Source organism: Seriola lalandi, unplaced genomic scaffold (genome assembly GCF_002814215.2).
Source record: "Seriola lalandi dorsalis isolate HSWRI2012SDOR001 ecotype SW California unplaced genomic scaffold, Sedor1 jcf7180002054663, whole genome shotgun sequence".
Taxonomy (NCBI): domain Eukaryota; kingdom Metazoa; phylum Chordata; class Actinopteri; order Carangiformes; family Carangidae; genus Seriola; species Seriola lalandi.
Window position 1 is genome coordinate 1,328,717 of NW_019525216.1, and position 25,787 is coordinate 1,354,503.

General features: G+C 39.5%; 1 protein-coding gene across 11 annotated transcripts in view; it reads right to left on the reverse strand.

The window, feature by feature from the left end:
• Positions 1-23,847, reverse strand: part of mpdz (multiple PDZ domain crumbs cell polarity complex component) — a 45,521-nt gene extending 21,674 nt beyond the window's left edge. For 9 of the 11 annotated variants that reach the window (XM_087177931.1, XM_087177936.1, XM_087177933.1 and 6 more), the window contains exons 1-22: positions 23,761-23,847; positions 21,218-21,303; positions 19,317-19,483; positions 16,665-16,826; positions 16,191-16,330; positions 15,522-15,735; positions 14,990-15,112; positions 14,488-14,688; positions 13,726-13,828; positions 12,933-13,021; positions 11,926-12,160; positions 8,987-9,073; positions 8,612-8,691; positions 8,235-8,381; positions 7,123-7,293; positions 6,155-6,343; positions 5,670-5,879; positions 4,411-4,569; positions 3,892-4,044; positions 2,098-2,442; positions 1,581-1,692; positions 433-631 (exon numbers count right to left, since the gene is read on the reverse strand). In XM_087177931.1, coding sequence (XP_087034057.1) covers positions 433-631; positions 1,581-1,692; positions 2,098-2,442; positions 3,892-4,044; positions 4,411-4,569; positions 5,670-5,879; positions 6,155-6,343; positions 7,123-7,293; positions 8,235-8,381; positions 8,612-8,691; positions 8,987-9,073; positions 11,926-12,160; positions 12,933-13,021; positions 13,726-13,828; positions 14,488-14,688; positions 14,990-15,112; positions 15,522-15,735; positions 16,191-16,330; positions 16,665-16,826; positions 19,317-19,483; positions 21,218-21,233 — 3,302 coding nt within the window. In that variant the 5' untranslated portion in view covers positions 21,234-21,303; positions 23,761-23,847. The remainder of the gene's footprint in view (positions 1-432; positions 632-1,580; positions 1,693-2,097; positions 2,443-3,891; positions 4,045-4,410; positions 4,570-5,669; positions 5,880-6,154; positions 6,344-7,122; positions 7,294-8,234; positions 8,382-8,611; positions 8,692-8,986; positions 9,074-11,925; positions 12,161-12,932; positions 13,022-13,725; positions 13,829-14,487; positions 14,689-14,989; positions 15,113-15,521; positions 15,736-16,190; positions 16,331-16,664; positions 16,827-19,316; positions 19,484-21,217; positions 21,304-23,760) is intronic. The other 2 variants (XM_087177939.1, XM_087177937.1) reach the window with 1 other exon arrangement.
• Positions 23,848-25,787: the final 1,940 nt, after the last annotated feature.

Genomic DNA, 25,787 nt, shown 5'->3' on the forward strand with positions numbered 1-25,787 from the left:
TCCTGCAGTGTACTAAAGAAGGCATTATGAAAATGTACCACTCATAGAAATGTCAGTGAACTATAATTAAATCAGACCAGAGCTGCGGTAGAGGGGACAATCAAGCTCCTGCTAAAACTCAAACAAATGAAACCCTAATGGGAAAACTCATTCTACAGATCCTGATTTGATAATACTATATTCATTTTGTTCAGGTAGAGCTAGAAAGCATTACATTACACATAAGCATTTGAGAACCTTGACACGTTTTGCTTTCACATTATTAAATTGTATTTTCAGACCAGTATCACAAAACATAATTTTGGTATTGGTACTGAAAGTCACAGCATTATGGCGGCACTGTTATCAGACAAATTCAACTCATACCTTGTAGAGTTTCAGTAATAACCATGTGTGCATCTGCTCTCTATCAACAGTCTCACAGTGTCTTACCCCATGTCCGGTGCAATGAGAGAGTGTCTTCGCAGCATGGCACGAGCCTGGGCGTTGGTCAGGTTGGCAGTGGGCTCTCCGTTGATTGCCAGGATGAGGTCACCGACACCAAGACGTCCATCGCGGCTAATTGACCCTCCGTGGATGATACTGCGGATCAGCATCCCCAAACCATCTTTCATGGCGCACACCGTCATGCCTTTAAGGTAGATCACAAGTATCTGTTACACCCCAATCATGGATTTGGATCAGTAATGATTACAAATACTTTATTAAGATATTACAGCAACTGGTTCTGGTTGTAAACTGAACTCCTAGAACATAGAACTGTGCTCAGTTGCGATCTATAGGGACACTTTAAAGAGAAACTCCATTATGAATGAAAAAGTACAAATCAGAGTTTTCAGCTCTGCCAGGAGAAAACGTCTTCATGTCAGAGCAAATAATCCTAGAAAGTGTAACAGCATTCACAAATTTGGTTTTTCATACCATCCTCAATGGAGTAACTTCAGAGTGTGGCATGATATATCGAGAGACTTTTAGAGAGTCTACCTAAAACTTAAAAAGTTAAAATAAAAATGGTTTTCTTTATCCAGTTGGGAGACGGTGTGGTTGAAGCCTGAAACAAAACTCCCAAATGTAACAGCACAGTATGCGGGAGTTAATTTGCAGAAATCATAACATTAGTGTGGTCTGTTTAAGAGTGGATTTGAAATTGATTTTGTAAAAAGGAAACAAATCCCAAACATATTATTATGGAGGCAATTTTAAATCGACCACCAAATAAAGGCCTTCAAAGAGTACTAAAGAGCAAAATGGGGTACTGTTTTCAATGAGACACTGAGGATTTTAAAAACTATCTTCATAACACCTATTTGTTTTAGAAGTGAAAACTTAATTTTCTCTGAACCAGTAGCAGCCCCGTGGGCAGGTTTTGAAATGCAAATCCCCGGTATAGCAATGGAATTACCCTTTCAGACTGGAAAACAGCCAAAAATCGTGCAAATCTGGCATTCATGAAACAGAACCCAAAAATAAAGGCCAAAGACGCCATTCAGTGCTACAACCTCATTTACACTTCTGTGAAGGATAAGGAGAAAAGAAATAAAGAAGAACAAATAAAAGAGTGTGAAGAAATTATCACAAACCAAGGCTGGAGTTGCCCTTGACAACTGTGATAGTCCTTTCAAAATTGCTCCCTGAGGTCAGTGCTGCCTTGTCACCGTCTTCTGCTGATTCTCTCACACCGGCCTCCTCGTCCTTGAGGGTGATAATTCAACACAGTTATTCATGAAAGAAAATGAAAACATTAGTGTGGATTCCAGACGAAGCGCTCATCTCTAGAGAAAAGGCAGGTGCAATGAACTGTCTGTGGAATTGAATATAAAACAAATAAGCTTCAAATTTTGTTTATCTAATATTTGACAAGAGCCTCACATTCGACTCAGGAGAGGTTAGATGTTACCTTTTAAAATTCCACTTTTAAAAGTATGATTATTTTGTAGCTCCTTAAATGCACCTTGACAGATCTTTGATGTTCACCACACGTCAATCACTACAACTCTCTCATCAGTTAAACATCATCTTATTTTTTTAAAGATTTACTGACTTACTATATGTTACATCCTCCAAATTTATGTTTGGTAGTTAGACAGATTATTTCACCTTCATCAAAATCTTTATATCTCCAATATCTCCAAAGGGGATGGGTGGCTCCTTCTGGTAGTGAAGGGACTCCACAGGTTCCTCCTGTACGTTAGATCTGGTCCCTATTTCAGCGAACGGGCTGAATGAGTTCGAGGACTCCACTGGTTCCTCTCTGGTCGAGTGCTGAGCCAGGAACTGATCAGAACTGCTTAATATGGCATTAAAAGCCGGGACGTGACCTCTCAAACTCGGAGGGGTGAAACAGGCCGACTTCTCTGGTGAGAACACTTGAGTGTTGTCTCCGAGGCCGGACGGTGTTGTGAAGCGCGGGTGATCAGCCAACAAGTCCAGGCGAGCTGTCAGCTGGGGTAAAACATAGCATAGCAGCTGAATGAACGTTCCCCTCTGTTAGTTAGACAATTGCCCAACAGGGGGGGATTCATCTAGCTCAGTCGCCATCCTGCCCTCCTTGTAATGAGCCATAGAAAAGCCATCAGTGGCCAATAGAGAACAGCAGAAATTACTGGTGATCTTGAGAGTGAAATGCACAAAATGTAGTTTCATTATAACAGCATTTGAGACTTTATTAGAACCGGAGTGGCTAGTGATGAATCTCTGCAAGCAATTCCCTCTGGGGGCCAGAACAGAAGTATGAATCTTTAAAAGTTAAAATATGCAAATATGTAATACACGTGGGGCTCAATAAGCAGACATGTGAAGCTGAGTAAAAAACAAGAAATGGGGAGTCTAATTTTAATAGAACAGTGTTATAAATTTGGGATGTGCTGAGCTGTGACATCTATAGGTGTAAGTATTCTCAGGTATCCCTGCAAAGCAGAGGTCAGGTATGAACAAATAATCAAACAAATAAAAATAGAAAAATTTACAATCAACATTGAAAAAAATGACAGTTTCTAGTATATTGTGCATGTTTTAATCCAACTGTATTATAGTTGAGTGTTGATAGTATATGGTATATGTACAGTAAACCAAATAATATAAATGAATCACAAATTTCACAGAAAGAAATTACATTATTGGTCTGGTTTGGTCTGTTATTTTCATCCAAGGGCAAAGTTTCCTTATTATAGAGAGTGTAGTGGCTAAAGTGCTTATATGGAGTTCATATATATCTTTCTGTGGTCTTGAACTGTACAACCAATTCCAAAGCTAGACACCAGAAAATCAAGTAACACGACTGTAATCTATCAGTGCAATCATGAGTAAAAGAGCTGTCACTGTTTCACTGACGGTGACTTTGAGGCTATATTTGTGGACTCACTATGCCTATTTGATCTTAAACACCCCAGGTGACCTTTATATTGTCGTTCCATAAACAGGTATAGACCAGAAAGAGGAAAAAAAAAAAACATCCATATTATCCATATTGTATTATGTCATCCATATACTGTGACCTTTGGTTAAAATGGAAGCACAGATACCCCTAGGAAAACACTTCGTGCAGCCCTTGCTCTTCTTTGTTTATTTTCTTATAATTTAATATCCATTTGGGGAATTGCTGTTCTAGGGGCACCTAAGGCAACAAAATCAACCGCAGCTATACTCTTCATATAACAACAAAGTCAGTAATGTTGTTACTGCCTTAACAAAGAGAGAAAAAAACATTTCTCATGACATTTTGGCTCCTGAAAGCAAAAAAAACAAAGGAGTAATGACTACATGCTTTACAGCTCATTCGAACAAAGGGCACTTACTGTTGCAGTAATGGAATGAGGGAATAATTTCAAGCTGTGCTTCTGTTTTCAGTTTTCTTATACTCTGTGGTATATAAGAATATAAATGTTTGCTTACCTTAGGTGTGGATGAGTGCAAGTAATCCAGGTCTGCACTACAGCCGCTGCCGTGAAGTGCAATCATGGATGCCTGGAAAGTGTCGTCCTCAATCCCAGAGTAAGTATGATCTAACACCTTGTCATCAGAGAGGTCTGCTTCACTGGTGTCAATCTGTGATAATAGATGATCATATCACTAACTGGGACAGAAAACCTGTCTTAAATAATGAGAAACTTGGTGAATTATCCAATCACAGACAGCTGAAATTAACATGCTATTCTACGACCCTAATGTCGCTAATGCTAAACTTATCTAACTTATCTCACTACAGAATACTGCTAGTACAGCAAATCCCTTAACGTCAACACACTGCCTATATAAGCTAACTGTTGCATGATTACAAACAAACAAACAAACAAACAAACAGACCACTCTTGGTAAATAATTAGGCAGAAGCAAATATCACATGTACAACTTGTTGTCCCCCTTTTCAACATATCCTGATTGATTTTTCAGATACTCCCAAAGCTAACTAACCAATGCAGGCTCTGCTCGGTAAACGATGCCCTCAGCCAGATCTTCTTCCTCTCCTTCTTCAACCAAAATACTGTTGAAGTCAAATGAATGGATGGTGGATGATGATGTTATTTCCTGCTCACCATATGGGTGTGGAGACTGGGAATATCCACATATTCCCTAGGAAAGCGGAGAAATTCTTTCAGTGTCTCCAGCTTTATTAAATTTATTTTTCGATTGTTTTTATGACCAAATCAAGTAAAAAAAAATGTATTAAATTAGTATGGAATGGGAGAAAGATGTTAGGAATCATTAAGAAACTTTATACATTTACTATAGACTTAAAGAATGATCTTGGTCTATGCTTTCAAGCAGAGAAAATGCTCCAAATCACACATTCACAATTTATTTGAAGTAATTCTTAACAGAACAGCTCTTAAACATTTCACATGTATTGTTAAGGACGAGCTCTGGATATTGATTTCATGTTGCATGCTGCTCAGACAGAGACCGTATAGGAAAAGTAAGACGGCATATTGGAGGATTACACTTGTCAGGCTCAATTTTGAGAGGCAATACAGCAAAATACCCCTCAGAAGTACATTCCACGTCCTGCAGGAGAGTTGGATAACCCCACAGAAGCTTCCTACAGCTCTGTAATCCAGCTAACCTTGGCAGCCCAGAGGTCTCATTGTGTAATCCAGTGGCAGATTCAATACAAGAGAAATGCAGCTCTAAAGCCGAAAGAATGCGAGCAGTTTTGCAGCGAGAAACATCCTGTACAAAGAGTACAGGTGCCTGGAGCAATGAACATGCCACTGGACAGACTTAATGTTTTGACAGGTGCCCCGATGTGTTTAAATGAACAAGAGGGTCTGTGCTTTTGGAAAATTCAAGAATATAATCATGAAATAAAGGACAAAGAGCATTTTAGGCTGGTCACTTCCTCTGAAAGACCAGTGGGTGGAATGCTAAACCATTTTCCAGCATGAAAAATTGAAGCCCTTGTAAACTGAAACCTTGTGACTGGTTACTAGGTCGAATGGTATAAAGACAGCCTGACTCACAACCTCGCACACACACAGTGATAAATCCCTGGCATGCTGAACAAATTAACAAAAAAATCACAAAAGCATGTATAAAATTCTTAGTGTACGCCAACAGATACGCATATACGAGTCCCTTTACCCCCAATGCAGTAGTCACACTCTACCTCCTACTGTACATTCAGACAGATTTAAAGCAAAGAAAAAAGAGAGAATACTAATGCTAATGCTTACAGGCAGCGGTTTGGCGACTCCTATCTGGACCTTGCCGAGCATGGCCCCCTTCAGGGCCTGAACGGCATCCTCCAGACTGGCGTTCTCCAGGTTGGTGGTGTTAACATACATGAGTCGGTCCCCTGGCAACAGTCTGCCATCATGCTCGGCCACACCGTTGGGAACGAGAGAGCGAATCACGATCACCGTCTTGGCAGGGTCCAGTGGGTCCTGTGGTGGAGCCGGCCCAGTAAAGTTAAGTGAGAAGAGGTCAACCATCACAGCTTTCAACTTAGATGAAAGTTCCAGGAAAGTCACTTTAAATTTGGTAAGCTTTGTAGAGTATGCCATAAGATTACGATATAAACAATGCAGCAACATTTATTAAACTAACACTACACCAACACATTTGTGTAAAATAAGCCAAAAAATTATATTTCCTGCCACCACAATAACATGTACTGTTTTTCATGAGACTATCTATAATTCCCTATAAGAATTCCCACCTGGTAGTCCAAAATGCTGAATCCCAATCCCCCTTCTCCCTTCTCGAGCTCGATATTCTGGATCTCCAGCTCCCACATAGCCAAAGGAGATCCTATTGCCTCCTCTGTCACATTATCCTGTGTCGCTGCGGCTGCTGTGTTCACCTCTGAGTCTTCAACAACCAGCACTCTGCTCAGATCTATTTGTTTCTGCAGAGGAAAAACCCAAAATCTCTATGTAACAGCATGCCTTCCCCACTTTTACTCCCAGCCCATAGGCTGCTACCCTCTAGTTGTGTTTCTGGCTCAGGTTTCTGGCAGTAGATAAAAGGAAAATATCTTTGGGATGGTAGGGCCTTAGTACATTATCACAGATAAAGCTGGAGAGATGAAAACCCGTTCCCCAAAGGAAAGCTGCTTTTGATGTTTCATATATCTAGCAAATGTTGCTGGCAACTGCTGGTGAGGTATTACTAGAATTGGTCTTAATAAACTTTCAGCCTCCCCAGCTTATCACTAAGTCTTAATCCATCACGGTTGGCAATGTGGAAAGCCAATGGAGCGATTGACAGCCCAGGCTAAGCTAATAATGGCTGATGGGTTATAAAGGAGGAGGAGGACTTATCGTTCTCCAATCATATTCCCTTGCTTATATACAGGGGCGAGGAAACATTTTTCATGATGCATTACTGTATGTCAAGCTGATGTAAGGACTTTCCAACTCTCCTCATATGTACCATCTCCTGCATTGCTCTCCTAGTAATATAGTCAGCATGATTTTAGTCTTGAGAAGGAAAAGATTAATCTTACATTTTTATTCTTCAAACAACAAATTCTTTGTGATGGTGAGTTATAAAAAAATTGCATTTCAAACATAATATTTAAGCATAGCATTGTATATGTGTACACATACTGTGTATGTATGTATATATATATATATATATATATATATATAAAAATTATTATAGCGTAGCAGTGCCAAGTCATACCTTCAATTTAGGTGTTGTGGACAAAGCCTCTGATTCTGGTTGGAAAGCATCCGTGTCAGTTGGCAGGTGAGGGGCGGGCCTACAGCATATCATGTATACACAGAGTGGAAGCTCCCTCAAGATTCTTACTACTTCCTTGTGTGTCTCACCAATCAGAGATATGCCATTGACCTGTGCCGGAAAATAATCATCTTAGCACAGAACGAAAATAAGTACAATATATAGGGCTTAAAGCAGTCTTAATAGTTTTGGGGCTATTTTAGGGGAGTAGAACAAGCTGTAAACTCAATATTGACACATTTTCAACAAAATTGTTGTGATTGTTAGCAAACAATTGCCTATTTATACATCCAGCAGAGATGGAGCAACATTTGCATTTATTTTATGTTTCTGGCCATATTGACATATTTCAGTCTAATATTCACTCTCTATTTAGCTGTAGTCTGATCTGCACCAAATCCTGAGGGAAATGTTGTATCTGGCAATTTAGCTGCTAAATGCTAAACTGTGTTCACTGGCTATTTGCTAACTTAGTCTGTTGGTTGGTGCTGAGTAGGTAGAATACAGTGGGATTTTATATCTCTTTTGATGAAAACAACTTCCTGCTGCAAAACAGTAAAGTTGCGGGCTGTAAATCCAAAACAAAGTGCTGAAAGATGGGAAAATGCTCAGTGGAACTGAAGGGAAATGCGCCCAGGCGTTGATTCTCTGTGGTTTTGTCACTATGAGAGCCTGCTTTCATCTTACACATAGTTAGTCATCAGACCTTCATCTTTTGTTAATATAGAAATATTGCTTTGTGCAGCTTTAATTTATAGTTTATATTTTATCAGTTCCTGTGGGTGAAATACAAACACTGCATTTAATCTTTATATACAGTAACTTAAGTCGTGAGGCATTAATAATTTTTGATGTTTTTGTTCATGTCTCTCTTTTGATGTAAACACTACATATCACTGTAACATAACGTCCATAATTGCCCCCCTCAGCAAAGTCGTTTTCTAAATAAGTATAAATATTTAAACTTCTGTAAACATTAATAGCAAATGTAACATAAAAAGGTCTACACTGTTGGTAGTTAAATGTTTTATTTCATTGAAGTGACCACGTACCTCAAGCAGTTCATCTCCATTGAATAGCTTGCCACAGCGACCAACAGGTCCCTCAGGTAGAACAGAGCGGATGTAATGATGCCCACTGTTGGCTTCTAGATTGATCCCCAGGCCACTGTTCTCACTGAACTTCTCCACCTGAGCCACCTTTCATGAAACAACAAACCATATCTCAGTTAGCTGGTTGAAAAGTTTTATCTGTAAATACTGTATGTTAATGAGTTAAGCCCCTTTGATTGCTTACGAAGGTCATCCTTACTTTTATGATACCAGTTCTGAGCTGTTTACCATTAAGAAGCAATTGCACTGGAACAAAGTTGTGGTATGTATAATTTGATGCATGAGAGAGAGGAATCCACTTTGAAAATGAAACTTACTACAACTTCATTACTTGGACCCAGAATCCCCTGCCATTTCTTCATTAGTTCTTCTTCTTCAAAGAGTGTTAACTTCATCCCTTGGAAAACACAATACAAAGTGCTTGTAATAATATACAAAACAACATAAAATAAAGGCAAATTTATGATAAATCATTCAAAGGACTTGTGATGTGTTCAAGACAACTTTTATCTGTGCCTCTTAATTTTTTCCCCTCCTACACTGTCTGTGAAACTACTAACAGCATCCATCTCAGTATTTTCCTCATATTGTGTGTCGCTAGTCAGTATGGTCCCAACAAGAAGAACTTATCTGTCAGATGTGTGCTCCCTGTATCTTGGCTGATGCACTTAAAGAAGAATCCAAGCTCCTACCATTTTTGTCTTCTGTTAGCTTATCCGTGGCTGGGCTGACATCAGATCCTTCACTCTTTGTCTGGAGCGGCTTTTCATCTACAGTGACTGTAAACACACAATGAACAGCCGGTCAGGCGGAATCAGGCATCAGCACACACACCTGACATTACAGTCACACAGCCACTCACAGCTCATATACATACAAAGATACACAAAAATATATATCAGTGCTGAATTAATTTGTAAAAGTAAGCATGTGTTTATTTATTTACCTATTTCCCTACCGGTCCAAAAAGAATATGCATGTCCCTGATGATGTTAACAATAACGATAAACACTCCAGGACTTTAAATATATGTTTAATGATCCTGGTACTTTTTTTTACTACTTCATGGTACTGTTTATGTCTTTGGAGTTCCACAGGGCACCAAACTGGTCGCCCATGAAATTACTACTTATGCGCCCGAGCAAGCCATGGTCTACACTTCACATCAGCATCTTTTAAGTGCCAACATTAAACTAATACTAGCTAGTCTGGTAAGTGAAAAGGAACTCAACAACCCTAATAGTGACTTGACAACAATCTAAGTGCATAGTTTCATTCAATATCCCACACACCATTAAATGACCTGTTACAGCTTTGTACACCAAACCTACTGTATCATCTCGTTCCCTAAGCTAAAGGTTTGTTAAAATGTGAATTAATTACTCACTAAACTGTTCTGTTTGCACCCAGGGAGCTGTAGAGATATAACCACTTAAAATGATAATTTGTGCCCTTTTGTAGTGCATTTGAAGAAGCCTCTTATCTCTTTCTTTATTATGCTGTATATTACACTCACAAAAAAGTCCTGCACTGTTATTTTCTGACAGCAGCCAAGAAATTACTTCTCAGTAAGGATCGAAAATATCCAGCATTTACCGATTATTGGTATCATTATTTTTTTAACCGATGACCAATAAAATTAATTTATTTAAAAATTCGTTACTTTGGGTCTAATTCAGCCGCCTGTCTCTGGTCTGTAGTCACCGCTCTTTGGTCTGGGGCAGTGTCCCGCCCACTATACGATCTGATTGGTTACACGTCACGAGTAATAGCCTATCACGCTGAAGGCTGCTGTGTACACAGACGGTAACAAACAGCAGCTCCCTTTAGCAAACGGTAGTAGTGCGTCGGAGGTACGAGAACAGACATCACTGAGGTTGTAAAAACATCACACCATCACAGTCTTCTACACTTATGTTAAAACGACACCACACTCCGATGAAAAAGTTAATCTATTGATCCAAGACGCCCCGAGCAAGAGAGAGAAGGGTGCGAGAGAAGGAAGCTAGCGCCAACTGCTAAACTAAAGTAAGTAGCAGGTCTAAATAACATGTAAAACAACAGCTGATTTAGTTTAAGTCGCTCAAAGGCGAAGAGAACGCCGGGTGCTGGAGCAGAACTAATGTAAGTGTAAATGTACAGCGGGTAGTTATCCACTGTGATGAAGAAAACAGCAACATTAACTGTGTTTAAACAGAGCGACAAAAAACGCCACCAGAAACTCCAGTGACTGGAGATGAGACACTGCACTGCACTAACCACTGTTACTAAAAAGACATTTTACTACAGTAGACGTTAAATCACTGTGTAAAAATGTTCTCAGACAAAAGTGAAAACTAAGTCAGTTAAAATGTATTTGAGTAAACGTGTTACTGCGTTACATTTTAAAAGTGGAGGGATGACACATTTGGTGATAATAATAAAATATGATAAAAGTCATAAAGACTATCTTTAGGCTGCCAGGTGTATCCGTTCACAGTTCATCAGTTTGCAGCTTATGCAAACAAATAATCATTACTAATATACACTCACTTCTCATTTTATTAGGAACATCTAGATAAAACTTAGAGTAGAGTAATAAAACAGCCTTGCAGTAAGTCCTCCTTCATGAAGGTTATAATGTTCAGTGTTTATTAAAATAGTTTTAGACAGTTGTTGACTCAACTGTGTGAACATTTGGGAGGATGTAATGTTTGGAGCTGTATCACATTATTCAGAGGGGTTTCTCATATTTATCCTAGGTGAGTGTCCCTATACAGCAGTAGTTTTGTGTTGGCATATCGGTGATCGGTCTCCTTGATTACCAATAATCGGCATCAGTATTGGCCCCGAAAAAACCATATCGGTCAATCCCTACTCGTCAGTCTCTTTCTGTCAACTGCTGGCTGCTAGTTCTTCTGCAGGTTTTTGGGCTAGAACGTCCTGGTGCCAAATCTAATCACTTTCAATCTCCACATACTTGTGTCAATACTGACACAAAACAATTTATGCAAATTGCTTTTCTTGCTTCTGTAATAGTCTGAAGGTCCTGTCAGGACAGTTGGGAGATGAGAATATTTCTGTTTACTCTCTGACTTTCTTGTTTGTTGTCAGTATAAGAAAACACAATATACTAATAAGCAGTGCAGTTCCCTCTCTTATTAGGGGAAAATTATGAGTAATGTGGATGCACTCTCTCAATTTTAGAGGAACCCCCTGAATGGCAAAAAGTCAATTTCAATATTAACTCCCAGTGCAAAATGTTTGCTCAACATATTAATAAATAAATCTCTCTGTGGCAGAGTAAATACACCTGCTACATATTCTTTCGAGGGACACTTTTCTCATTCTGTATTTTATCACAATGTTGATCAGTTTAGACTGTATTAGAGTGCAACTCAAGTCAGTTGTTTTAATATGTGCCTGGAGAAAGTTCTGTTTCTGTGCTGTAACAATAGTGATAAAAGTGAATGAAATTTCCATTTGGAGTCACAGGGAAATTACTCCTCACTGCATCATGAACACTCCTGTCTGAGCCACATTTACACATCAAATGACACTTTTTTCCTGACAGGATGATGAGGAACAAGGATTCTATTTTTTTTTTTTTCCTATCCTCATTAAATTTCTCTCATTTTATCCTTTATCCTACCTTCCACAGCCTCCTCAGCCTTCTTCCTCTCCAGCTCGAGCTCCCTCATGACGGTGGTGGTGGTGGGGATGGTGGTAGAGGGGGGCAGGATGGTGACACTGGGGGACACAGCAGGGGGGATCTCATCAGGCCTGAAGCCCCGCCGGATCAGCTTAAGATGGACTGTCTGGCCGGTATGTCTGAGCACTTCCACAGCCTGTTGATTGGTGTATCCCTGTATGTTTACACCATCAACCTGCAGAGGGCGATCATTTGTGAGCCAATGGATTTAATCGGGGCAAAAGACCTTGTGCATACATTACGAACGTGCTTAAATGCCATCAATATTCTTGTTTGACATAGGTCAAATTGAAATAAAAAGGATCAAAGTGATTATAAAAACCAGCAGGCATACACAGAAACAAACAACAACAAAGTGCTGCACATGGGTATTCCAATCTATTTTAGCAATTCACTTTATTTATTTAGATCATTGTGGGCAGGTGAGAACAATTTAATAAATTCATAGCCAATTAAGTTCCTAATTTGAGTCCCAAAGCTCATTATCATTTATACTTAAGGACAAAACTCAATCAAGCACACCCACCCACACACACATCAATATACCCGAACAAAACAAGAGTTTGGGAGAACTTGAGGAAAAACAGGCCGACATTAACATGGTGTTTCAAAAGATGAAGGAAATTACACACAGTTTAACTTCATTGTTAATGTCCTGCAGTAATGAAATTAAAACTTAATTGCTCCATTGTGCTAATTCAAGACTCATTTTTTTTTATTATTTTTTTTTTTTTTATAAATATTCACAGTCACAAAAACACTTTATGAACTATCAGTTAATTGTGAATTATTCAAAATTATGTATCTCATTATTTCCCTCCACTGACTGAATGAGTAAATGTGATCACTGTAATTGATAATCCAAAACATTCCCTGCATATTTTACCTCATGCAATTGAAGACAGAGAAAATAGTAATAGCTACAAAGAGCATAATGGGGTACTTACAGCTATTATCTGGTCTCCCACATGAATACGGCCATCTTGATCTACGGCGCTGTCTTTTGTTATACTCTTGACAAAAATACCAGAGGGCTCTGAGAAGTCAAAACAAGACAAAAAACATTAAAGGCATGAGGAAGATTGCCATGAATCATGACATTAAATAAGACACAAGGAGAAAAGGAAACGGATGTGGTAGAGCTTGATGGTAAGAGTCAGTCAGACAGCATGTTTATAAGTCATAAACTTTGATGTTTTGAACCCGGTGCACTTAAGCCTACCTTGGAAATAAAAAGAATGTAGAGCACTTTTCAGGCAAGGCAGTTAAATATTCAATTCAATTCCATTCAATGAATATAACATGCTATAATAAAAGGCCTTCTGTGGTGCTATTTATTGTGGCTAATGGCTAGAATTTTTAAGGCAGATAGAAGTGAAAACATATTTGAAAGTTGCATTAATTGCTTGTTTTTGTTTATTTATTTGACTTTTTTGCACATTGAGAGCAGTGGAAAAAGCTAAAAACACAACACTGACACCACCATATAAAGTTGCTTTATTGTCAAAGTGTTTACAAACGACTGCCATATCCATTAGACATGGAGCAACATTAGCATTCATTTCAAGCTGTGTTTCTGTTCTCCTGATAAATATAAGTTCCGATATATTTCATCCATTGTTTATATGCTAGAAAAATATTGATCAATGCAGCTTTTAAATGTATAATGTATGTATGTAATTAATTATCATATGATGCTTAATTTATTAAAATTATCATCTATTGTGAGAAGGTACTCACCTGAATTTTTATCTCCAACATATCCAGCAATGGTGATCCCTAGTCCCTGGGCATTCTTGGTTAGGCTCACATCAAACGCTTCAGTCTCATCTTCCTCATAGCCCTGTGAAAAGATGAATGCGAATGACAAGTCAACATCAACTAAGCAAATAAAAGTAAAGGATAAATCATTTGACAACAGTTGAAAAGCAAGTCATGACATTTGAGTCATCTGACTGCACCACATGTTAACCAAAACACAGTTTTCAACTTTGATTAATGAGTTCTCTGAACTTGTCAGCCAATAAAAAAAAAAAACACACAGCTTATGTCTGGCATCAAAAGGGTGTTCGTCATTAAATATAGTGAGTCACTGAAATTCATTCACATTTAAATTGGGCTGACTGTTGAGAATAGCCATGGAATTGCTGCTGAAGTGCTGTTCCTGAGAAAGTAAAGCAGCATCTGCACTCAAAAATGTGAGTCACAGGTGATATAACCTGCAATATTCTTTAATTCCATTTATCCAGGGCTGTCAAGAGGTAAGAACAGATAAAACTAGAGATGAAAGACCTGAACTTAAGGTCTGAAGTGTTCTTGATATAAGTGTATAACTCTGAATGTGTGTCATATATGATAATCAATCATCCTCTTGATATTGACAAAGTGTTTTACTATAGGGATTCTTCAAATCGTGAGATCAATTTTGATTTGATTATAAGGATGTGTATCAACTTCCTGTCACTTTTTTGGTTTACAGTACAGTGAAACAGCCTCTCTCACCTGTTGTTCATTGACAGTGGGGAGCACCACAGGCATTACCGCAGAGACTGAGGGATTCTCGTCTACGGGACCCCTGGTAACCACCAGCTTCACCCTGTTGCCACACTGCCTGAGGACCTGTGCCACCTGTTCACTGCCCATGCCGTACAGGTCAGTTTCCCCAATTCTCAGGATGTGGTCTCCACTGCGCAGACGGCCATCCTGAGGTAGAAAGGTTTTTTTTTTAGTCTTAGTCTGTGTAGTTCCAGTAGAAATCAAACCTATAATGAGACTGTCACTACCAAAGAAAAGACAGAGTGACAGTTAATTCTGTGCTTGCTTGCAATTAACTCACTCTCATTACACCCAGCTGACAAGAGTCATCTCTCTACAACACTGAAAGTGTCATAAAATACCAAAAAATCATCTTTTTATAGTATTCTCTGTATAAATAACTATTAACAACGCTAAAGCCTCCCAATGCCAGTTCCCAAAGAAAATAGAGATGCATTAATGCGATCACCTGATCAGCTATGCCTCCAGGGAGAATGGTTTTGACAATAACTCCAGTGGTCTTGCCTCCCACAATACCAAATCCAAGGCCAGTGCCATCGTTGACCAGCTCAATTGTCTCCACGTGCTGCCACTTGGTAGAGGAAAAAGAAAGACACAATACGGCTAGTGTGAAGTCTAGAAATGTTGTGGGAATACTTGAGAGATTAAGAACGTAGAGTTTCAGTTATCCAGTTAAAACATTAAATATCTACAAAAGCTTTGGCTTTGGATATGTAATATCCATATGTATGTACATATGTAATATGTAAAAGGTGTATTCATTGGAAATATGGTGTTGTGGTGGATTGAGATGCTTCTATGGGTCTGTGCATATGTGTGATTTGTTATGTGAATGTCAAAACAAGCATGTGTGCATATTCGTAGCATATGCATAAACTGGAAGAGTCTAGGTCTCCACTTAAACGTCTGGTCAGACTGTGAACCCTGTATGTTCTCATACAGAGCACTGTTCTCTGTTTGCTGTATGAATGTATTTATACCGCGCTGGAGTTGGCTGACAGTGTACTGGCAGCAGAGGGCGTGCGGGACACCACAGGACTGGTCAGCTGAGGTATTGGTCCTCTTGCCACTGTGAGCTGCACCCTCTCTGAAGCACTCTGCAGGATGCCTATGGCCTGCTGGTGGGTCACTGTCTGGTCCAGGGGCTGGCCATTGATGGACAAGATCTGGTCAGCTTCTTTGAGCTTTCCATCACTGTATGGACAGAAGCAGAGAGTGTCATTTAGAAAATGTTGTCAGAGACACTTGTCTGACACTTAAACTCATTCTGTCTCTGATACTTGTTTCAGTGACACTGTGATTTTGTCATTTTTGCTTGCAGTTTTGGTTAGATTTTGTTCAATTACTCTGAAGGTTAAAATTGTATATTTTAGTTTTTGTTCCTATTTTAATTAAATTCATTAAACTCTGGAAATGTTTTGAAGTTGTGAAAAGAATAGTTTCCACAGTTGTTATGGTTCATTCAAAGAATACATGAGAAAGCCACAGTCTAAGCAAAATAAAAATTTCTCTAACTTTTTAACTCTAATTCATCAACTGGCAAGATGTTGAAAAACTTTCTGGAATGCTAACTTTGTTGTGAAAAGATTTTAATCACATTTGAAATCTTTCATAGCTGTATGAATGATGGCATGTTGATTCATACATACCAGTGAGCCACACTCCCCGGTTGAATTTCCTGGATGAAGATGCCGAGCTCTCCGCGGTTCTCGCTCTTCAGGCCCACCACGCTGAAGCCCAGACCTCCTGACACTGGCTTCTGCAGCTCCACATGTGTCACGTAGCGCCCCTGTGTCACACACACACACACACACACACACGTACACTTTGGCCCCCCGTGGTGATTCACTATAGCATCAAAGCTACAGGCAGCCTTCAGAAGTCTATTTGAAGTGCCTCAAGAGGGAAGAGCACTGTCTGGGGTTTCGACCGTCTTTAGTTTGAAGACTAATTCAAGGTGATCTACCTATTCACAGATGAGATACTGATTTGTCTTAATCTGGTAAAATAGGCAAAACATTTAAAAATGCTGTAATAATTCTACTGGGACCTGACAGAACGACACTATATTAGCCTTTAATATTACACTGACATCATAACACAGACGTTTGAGTTGGTTATACCTGTGCCATGGACTGAATAATATGATCGAATTCTTCGGTTGACGTCTTCCCATTAATGTGTGTAGCAGCTGGTATATCTGAATAGGAGACATGGCTTCCATTGGGCTTCGCCGCTGTGATGTGATCGGCAGGGTCACTCCCACGTGATGCTGGGACGCTCCCCTGAAAAAAGAAATAAAGAGTATAATATAATATAAAGATTATTCTGATATGCGTTTTCACCTAAATACACGTGTAAAATAACACTATAGTGGCAAATCAAATTGAAAAGGACACTGGACCTTCATTATAAAAGCTGTGGCTTGGTTTCCAGTTTGAATGCTGAATCAAACAACTTTGGATTTCTGATCTTGGACACCACAGTAATTCTGGCATTAATCCCATCCAAAGACAATTAAAAGTTTAAACAAAAACCATCATGGCTCGTTTATACGATGAACATAAACATTTATCAAGTTTAATTTTAGGCACAAAAACCCTGAGGCGTGGGTGTCTAAAACCACAGGGATGGCGGATAGTTTGTTGTCCCACCATGATTAGCTGGATCTATGGCAGCCTAATCCTTCAGGAGATAATGGCACTTAGCTGATGTTCCAACAATGACTAGGCTCCAAATACAATATTTCTGTCATGGTGGGGGAAAAGCATCACTGGCCATCTGGATGCCTTAATGTGCTTGGGTTTTAATTACTGCAATGACTTTAGTTCTGTGACAGATGAATTACATGAATGCGACAACTACATAAAACAGTGTTTTTCCGATTTCATTAGCCAAAGGCTGTAATGTTTATGGCCATCTGAACTGGATTCAATTCAGATGGTCATATCGATTCGCAGCGATAATTTCATAAACACTCTATTTGGCATATGGCACTGACAAGCAGAAGCTGTCCTTGTGAACTTGTGCATTTGCATAAGGAAGTTGACAGTATAACTTTCAGAGCTTGAGAAACATGTACAGTAAAATTATGCCTCCTTTAAATACAGTCCCAAATTGGTCCTCAGAAACAAAAGTCCATTGGACAGGATACATTAGTGCTGCACAGTGCAAACAAAACCCTATGGGCCGGGCTAAGTTAGCGTAGCATGCTGCTAAGTTGCTGTCCTCATGCATAAGCTTTGTTAGCTGGGGCCTTGCTAAGAGGATTAAAGTTCCAGTTTGGTTCTTGCACATTTAAGAAATTGTTTCTGCCCCACTTCACACGGTGGCAGCGGCCTCTTTCTCATTGGAGAGTAGGGACCTTGTCGCCATAGCGACATGGGCTGAGCAAGGCCTAACTAGCAGAGCCAGAAGACGGACAGTGTGTGTGTTTATGTGTCTGGCTCTTGTCTCACAACAAAACACAAAAGGCAGCCTCTCTCCAAATTGTTTCTGCTTAAGGGGGGCAAACAAGTGCAGCTGGGTTTGGAAGCTCTATAAAAGACATAACAGAGGAACATGTATTTGTTGTAGTTTCTGAAATATGTCTCTTTACCATTGTCACAACATGGAATGGGTCCATTTTAAGAACTGAGGGGACTTTACGATGAATGGCTGCTTGATGAATTTTGCTCAGTAAAACAAACACATAGCCATCAGCACACACACACACACACACACACACAGGAATGTACCCCTTTTGAAATAAGCTAAATCGCCAGCACACAAAAATGCCAGCAGGGCTTTTATAATCTAAATTCCACAAGGGGCAAAAAGCTTGAGCATCCCTGCCTCCCACTGCATAGCTCAAATATTTTCGTCTCTATTTCTCAAATGCTTACCCTGGCCCCTTTCCACTGTGACTTAAGAGCTTTTTCCTTCCACTCAAATGTTCAATTCTCAATGGGGGAGAATCAGCTTGAAAAAGAGTTCCCGTCTTTAGACCAACTATCTCTGCTCATGTACCCATATTATATCTGGCTCATGTGAACCCTGACAGCAATTTGGCCATAGCAGCAATACAACTGGGGATGGAGACTGAAAGGAGTGGGGGCGTGTGTCCTGACATGAGCCAGAAACAGCATCAGGGAGGTCACCCAGGAAACAGGGAAGATAAATAGCGAGACACAGGTAATGCAGGAATTTCAATTTCAACCTTTTTCTGGATGATCTTATGGTCTAACCACTGACAATAGACTGCTCCACAATGCCACTCAACTCTGTCTTTGAAGTACAGGCCTTATTTTCTGAACACACTGGTAGTAGACAAAAATCCTGTACTATAAATTGCACCACAGCAACAAAATGAATGGAGTCATAATACTGCACAGACATACAGAACATATATACAAATGGATGGTGATAAGTTATATTGCCCCCTCTCCTGCCTCAACCCCTCCTTGTCCAACAGCATAGAAGAAAGAAAGACAAATTTGCTTTTATTTCTCATCAAACATGATGACTTCTATTTATATTACTTGTGTACTCACAAAGTATGACGCTGCCATCTGGCATTGTGGCAAGTTTATACTCATTTATTAATAATGCAGAACTTCACGTGACCATAATTTTGTAACCTCTTCATGACCTCCCATGGTGGCTTGGCATCCTGGGAACCCAGCACCACTCCCTTGTATTACATATATCAAGACTTAACTTTTAGTAGATGAAACAGTCCTGTAGGTATGTTTATTGCATTATTATGGATAGGAGTGTATGGATATGGAGTTCACCTGGTCTCTGAGATGCTGGACAGACTTCTGCAAGGCCAGGATCTGGTGGAAGAGGGGGCTCTGGAGCACTGATTTAAGCAGGCTGAGCTTCTCCTCAGTGGGCACCTCCCCTCGCTCCTTCAGTTTGGCCTGGAGACGCTCCACTGCCTGCAAGGCACGCTGTGTATCTGCAAGCCGTCGAATATTTTAGTGACAGCACGGGCCGGAGTGAAAGAGTGGATGGGGGGGGGGGTTGATAAGACGTGGAAAGGGGTGGTGAGACACAGGCTTTATCAGTACGGTGCAGAGATAGTGAGACAGCGAAGGGTGTGTGGAAATGACCTTATCTATTCATTTAAATATCCTTATTTAATGTTACCTTCAATAATGTGCTTGTTAAAAATATACAGTTTCCCATAACCATTTGGCAAATGCCTTTTAATTTATGTCTTTATGTTTAACAATGACATGTAAATTAAGCATAGAGGGAGGATGGAGAAAGCCACACATCACAACCTGTAGGCTTAGCTAAGGCTGACTGATGCTCAACAGACCTTACTATATTGAAATCACGTAGCATCAGGTTTTTCACCACAAGAAAAAAAAAACCCTCTATTTTCAACACACTGTTTGTTTCCAGAATAGCAATATTTCCTTTTTTTTTTGCCTTTAGGGTCAATTGTGGGTTGCACAGGAGCATAGAATGGGTATCAAGAGGAAAAGATAAAAAAGAAAAAAAAACAGGCCGGCCACAGTTTGCTTGCTGGACCCTGCATAAGCCCCACAATCGAGCAACTCCAGAGAGGCTTGTTAGTGAGTTTGGGCCAGCCCAACGTCATCTGGACAAAAATCAAGCAATTTCCAAAGCTCACCAACTGTGACTAACACCTAATAGGGCGTGCACAAGGTCCAAAGCACTTTTTGCACTGAGATGCTTTGTTGTTTGAACAAAGGTTGTAAACAAGCCAATAACACTTGAGCCTCAGCAGATATTTTTTTCTGTTTGCCACTGGACCCTATGCAGGTACCTGTATTGTTTTCATTACTCTCGCCTCAGTGTGCATAATGAGGAGTCCCACCAGAGTGTGACGTATGTGTGTATGTTTGCATTTGTGTGAGTTCTAAAAGGTAGGGTGTTCTGGTAGTAGAGTGTAGGGATGGCAAAATTTTAAATGTCCATTTTTTTTTTTTTTCACTAATTTCATTTTTGTCAGATTTGAATTCTGTAATTTCAAATACAGTTTCTTTAACTGTGAGGTAAAACTAGAATTGAAATGATTATAGCCACAACTGGTGCATAATACCCCATTGCCCCAACCTGCACATTGTGACCAACTGTACAGGGTAAACATGGCTGTCTTGAGAGTGGCCACTGGTTGCAGCTTTAAAGATTAGGCTGGTCACACCAAGTTGGCTCCTTTTCTTGACAGCTGGAAAAATACATCTCAATGGGGACAAACACACAATCAAATATATAGCAACATTATCAGATATGGCAACATTGGCAGTCCATTAGCTTTGAACTGAATCCAGGGCCTCTTACGCTGGTTGAGAAAACTCACAGCAGGGGCCAAATGTTGGATGCAGAGCCAGCAAAGACGGATACCCAACTGACTAGACCAAACCCCTTTGCAAAAACTGCTCATTTAAAAAGTGAAATTAAAACAAAAGAAGTCTCGGTTAGTGCACAGCAGCAATATTTCATTTTGTGCCTTGTTTATCATAGTATTTTTGAATCTTTATTAGACTGAGTATTTGTAATGGCATCACAATAATGTCACCGTGACAACAGGAGATGCTAAAGCTTGGCCTGTTTCAGTTTAATAAGTGACAGAAATAGGCAAGAAAAAGAAACATTTAATAGATGTAAGGGATACAAGCCTGTGGTATGCACCAATTGTAAAATGTACTTGATGACTTACCCATAGTTTCAATCATTTTCTTTATTCCAGGTGAATGAGATTTCTCTCCATTAACAGCAGTTTCACACTCTCCCCTTGTTCAAGGCCTGCAAAGAAAAAACTGTGTTTTATGATTTTTTCTTAACAATCAGAGAACTGAATATCAGGACACAAATTCAGCCACACGCACGCACGCACGCACACACACACACACACACACACACACACACACACACACACACACACACACACACTCATACAAACAGAAAGTAAGAGCAGCAAAGGCTCATTCTCCTCTGAACCCAACCTCTTTCACATTCTCTATTGAAAAGGTCAACATGAAAGGGAAATTTTCTTTCTGCCTGGCCCATATTTATCTCTTAAGAATGGTTCATCAAAAAATCACAGAGTAATCATTGTGCTAAAGAACTGTAAGCTATTTACTGAGTCCCAGCACAGTGCCACCGAGTCTCTTTACAAGCAGCCTGTTTGAGCACACATCAACTGTAGGTCGTTGGTTCCTTTACAGCTGACTAATGCTCTTATTGATAGATTAACACCTGGGAATTTACATTCTTGGGACTTCATTCAATGCACTTTGGCTCATGTCTGAATATGAATATCCATTGTTCTTCTAGATAAATATATCCATATTCTTCTTGCTGAGACAACATTTTGATGATTAATAATCCCATGCAGGCAAACAATCTTATCAGTTATTTTAAACCTAACATAACAACCTTCTTGCGTCATTATTTCAGTGTCGCGTTACACTAGTTTTGCTTTTTTTTATTTATTTTTTGGGGATTTTTTTTAGACATTACATACATTTATCTAGATATCTAAATTACATTTATGCTACTCTGTAATTCAAAATGCAGCTGCTTCGTAATACAAAGACAGGAGCTAAACTACATACATAAGCATTTTATCTACCTACCTTTAAACATCACATCTTTAAAGCCTAATGATAACATATTAAGGTGGTTTTGTCTTTACATTTGACTGATGCTTTCATTAAGGGTGTGATGCCTGTCAACTCCCATCTCAGGAACATTACACTTGACTTTAGAAGTGGCTTTGTTATAAGCATGGCATGACTCAGGGAGACATTACACGATTAAAGGAGATCGGTAAGATAATTAAAAGCCCTATACAGACTCTTAGAATAGCTACAGTGCATGTGGCAACAGGATCACCACAGCACTGGTTTGTTTATGTTCATTCCATTTGCTTCATCTGCTGTATGGTTATAACTTTCCAACTGACAAATGAGGTTTCTAAATACAGTATGTGGCTGCTGTGTGTTTTGCTTGTCTTAAACCTGTGAATTTGTTTCATGTACAGGTGTAAAGTCAAACTTATTTTGGAGCAGTGCTGATTTTCTTTACTGATAATTTGCTGCATGAAAAGATATCAGTGCTGCATAAATATGATTATCTTTACTACTTTATTAGTGCTATTAAAACACTTATTTAATTAACTGTATAACCACCTAAATGATGATTCAACTGACTGATATTCTGTCTTATAGAAATAGGCTATATACATTTCACAATCCTATAATATTGTAATATGATATGGTCTTGGCTTTTAATTAGTTTATCTGTATAGTGGCTTTATAGCCTACTTTATTTATTTATTTATTTTTTTTACATTTTCTCTTGAGCTATTACAATACTACAGAGACAATAGAGTATTATATATGTTGCTTTCAGGGACACAAGTTGAGTGTCCGTTCTAATATATTGGTCTTGTAAAAAAGTACGGTAGATGGTTCCTCTTTTAAAGCAGCTGAAGAGATTCACCTTAAGCTGCACAATGGCTTGTAATGATTCACTAAAGGCCTAAAGAACTCGTTAGCGTCTGTTTCAAAGTGAACCTCAACCCAAAGCATGGGAGCTTTAAGGTGCATTTGCCCCCGAAAATAATCGTTGGTGAAGTCGTGGCTGAGCTTTGCCGTGACCACAAAAATCTAATAATAACAGGTTGTCATTTTACCGTGTAGGCAAGTTCTTTTCCAAAATAATAGGCGATGTCGGTCGACGAGGCTACGTCCCTTCCCTACATAATACTTTATAATGTTAGTAAAGCGTTTTCTACAGTATATATTAGCTATGTGTATTGTTAGTAATACCAGTCAGGTTTGTTAGTATTTTTAATATAGTCGCCAAGACACTTGGGACAATCCGCTTTTCTCAACTCCTCCTCCTCCTCCGTCTTCCCCATCTCATCCATGGAGCAAGAAAGCAACAGGCTTCCGACGAGGAGACGGTAAAGAAGTTAAGTAGTATCGCTGGTTTGTGGCTAAAAATACCCACGGTGGCTACTTACAGTATACATAAAACACTTTACAGTTGAAAAGAGACACTTAAAGCTGTTTAAATCCCGTCTTTCTTGCGTAGTGACCAAACGCGACAACAGGCGTCTCAGAATATTTCCCCCTCATTAGCGACATTGTAGCGAACAAAGGCGACTCTTTCAAAACCTGAAGTTATTTGTTTAATTACAAAATGTTCAGTTACATTTCCTCGAGCGAAACTTATCAGAAAATTACCACTTACATGAGTGTGGAGCCTTTAGTTTCCCGGCGGCCAGCGTCCTAGCCTATCCTCTGTTGTCCTGCGGCTAACGGCGCACTGACTGGGGCTTAAAGATGGGGCGTAGTGTAACTCGATCTTCTATGGACATTTTCTGCGATAGCGGCAGAGTAGAGCTGGGACTGAAGCGCCGCTTGCTGGCTGTGCTGACGCCTAGGCCTGAGATGTCAAACCTGGCTCCCAACTCCAGCCAAGGCTACAGTCAAATAATACAATAAATAAAATTAATCTAATGTGGCCCATTTGACATTTTATGGAGGTATGGAGCAGAAGTTTGTTGTTAAGCCCGTGTTGCATTCAAGTTCCCATAAAAGCAGGCTTCGTGGCAGCTTCATTAGGCCTATATTTTTATATGTAGATCCAGAAAATAACCACTAGGCTACTCCTATACTGGAACACTGCCTTTGCCTAAGTATCCTGACCCCAGAAACCCCAAATGAGCCAGTTTGTGATTTTTTATTTATGAAAATGCTCAGTGTGAGCACAATATAAACTAAAATAATTAAAAAGTTAGAACTAGATTTTAACAGGGGGCCTTCTCAAGACGAGGTCACACAGCTGCAAAATAAAGTAGTAGTCAATTGATATTGTAATTTAGTGGTGTACACTTTTCACAAATTTGCAGGTAATCAAATTACTAAAAGGCAGCTGACACACAGTGAACCTGGGGTTTACAGGGTCCAGGCCAGTTTTCTGTTTTGCAAAGCTGGTAATTCAGCCTTGAACCTGAGTGGAGTCTACAGTATATCAGTCCCAAGAGCAGACATGACAGATAGACTTGATAAAGAATGAGAGACAGCTTTAAATAATAAAGGGTAAGCTATAGCAAGTTCCTGTCACAATCTAGGGCTCTTGGATTCACACTGGGGAAGTCTGTTTATTAAAGTAGGCTTACGGAACATCTAACTTTTGTGCCCATAACTCAATATTTCAGCCAAGAGTACAAAAGCATTTATGAAGTTTGTTTTAGTGTGAACAATAGAGGTGATTCACAATAAAGTTGCTTAGTAGGACATCTTCTTTACATGAGTCTGTCAGACAAAGCTTTAAAATCTTTCGTCTAAGGCAGTTGAGTTGGGTTCCCGAAATGAAACAAAAGTGCCTGGTAATAAGTGTTACAGGTGCAGTGGTGTACTCTTTATTTGCCCTTAAGCAAAATCCCGAGCTGTGTAAAATATTCTATGTAGGAAGGGTAACGCTTCGACTTGAATTCTTAATGCAGGCTTTTTACAAACATTGCTGCAAGAGAATCATTCTTGGTAGAACTGACACAAACTTGTGTGATGGTTCAGATCTCATCAATGTGTCATTGTTGACTGTCACTTTTTTCCCACTAAATAATTTGTGAACAATATTGTTTCCAGTGATTTGGGCACATGAGTATGTGAAAGAGTCTTGCATAGAGTTGCATGGGCCATCCTGCAAATAAAACATTAATGATCCAAATTCAGCAAACATTTTGTTTATATGTCAACCACACGCAACACACCCACACTCACCCACACTCATACACAAACAGTTAATGCAGACTCCCACACAGGACCATGTAAAAGCTAAACATATTTTGGTAACAAGCATTGAAGTGCACTAAAAGATACACGGTGTGATTTTGATTGCAAGTATTTTTAGGCACAGGAAGCACCTTGGAAAAAGGACATGGCATGCTGATAAAACCAGAATTCTCTGTATGTGTCCTGTTTATAGGATTATGCACTCTATTTCAGTCAGCAATGCTCCATGCTTATCAAATTTGATATGAGCTGTTACTCAAAATGAAATGTCTCAAAAGCCCTCTGGGATAGAAGCTGTTGCCTGTTAACTCATGACTCATTTCTTCCAACACAAAAATAGAAATACTCTGATTATATTTGCATTGTTTTTCCCTTCATTGTCAAGAAGAGAGGACTGTATTTCCTGGTTGTTGATCGGGGTCTGCCCTTTGGCCGCAATGCGACCAACTCCAGAACTTTTTGCTTTCATGGATCAAGACC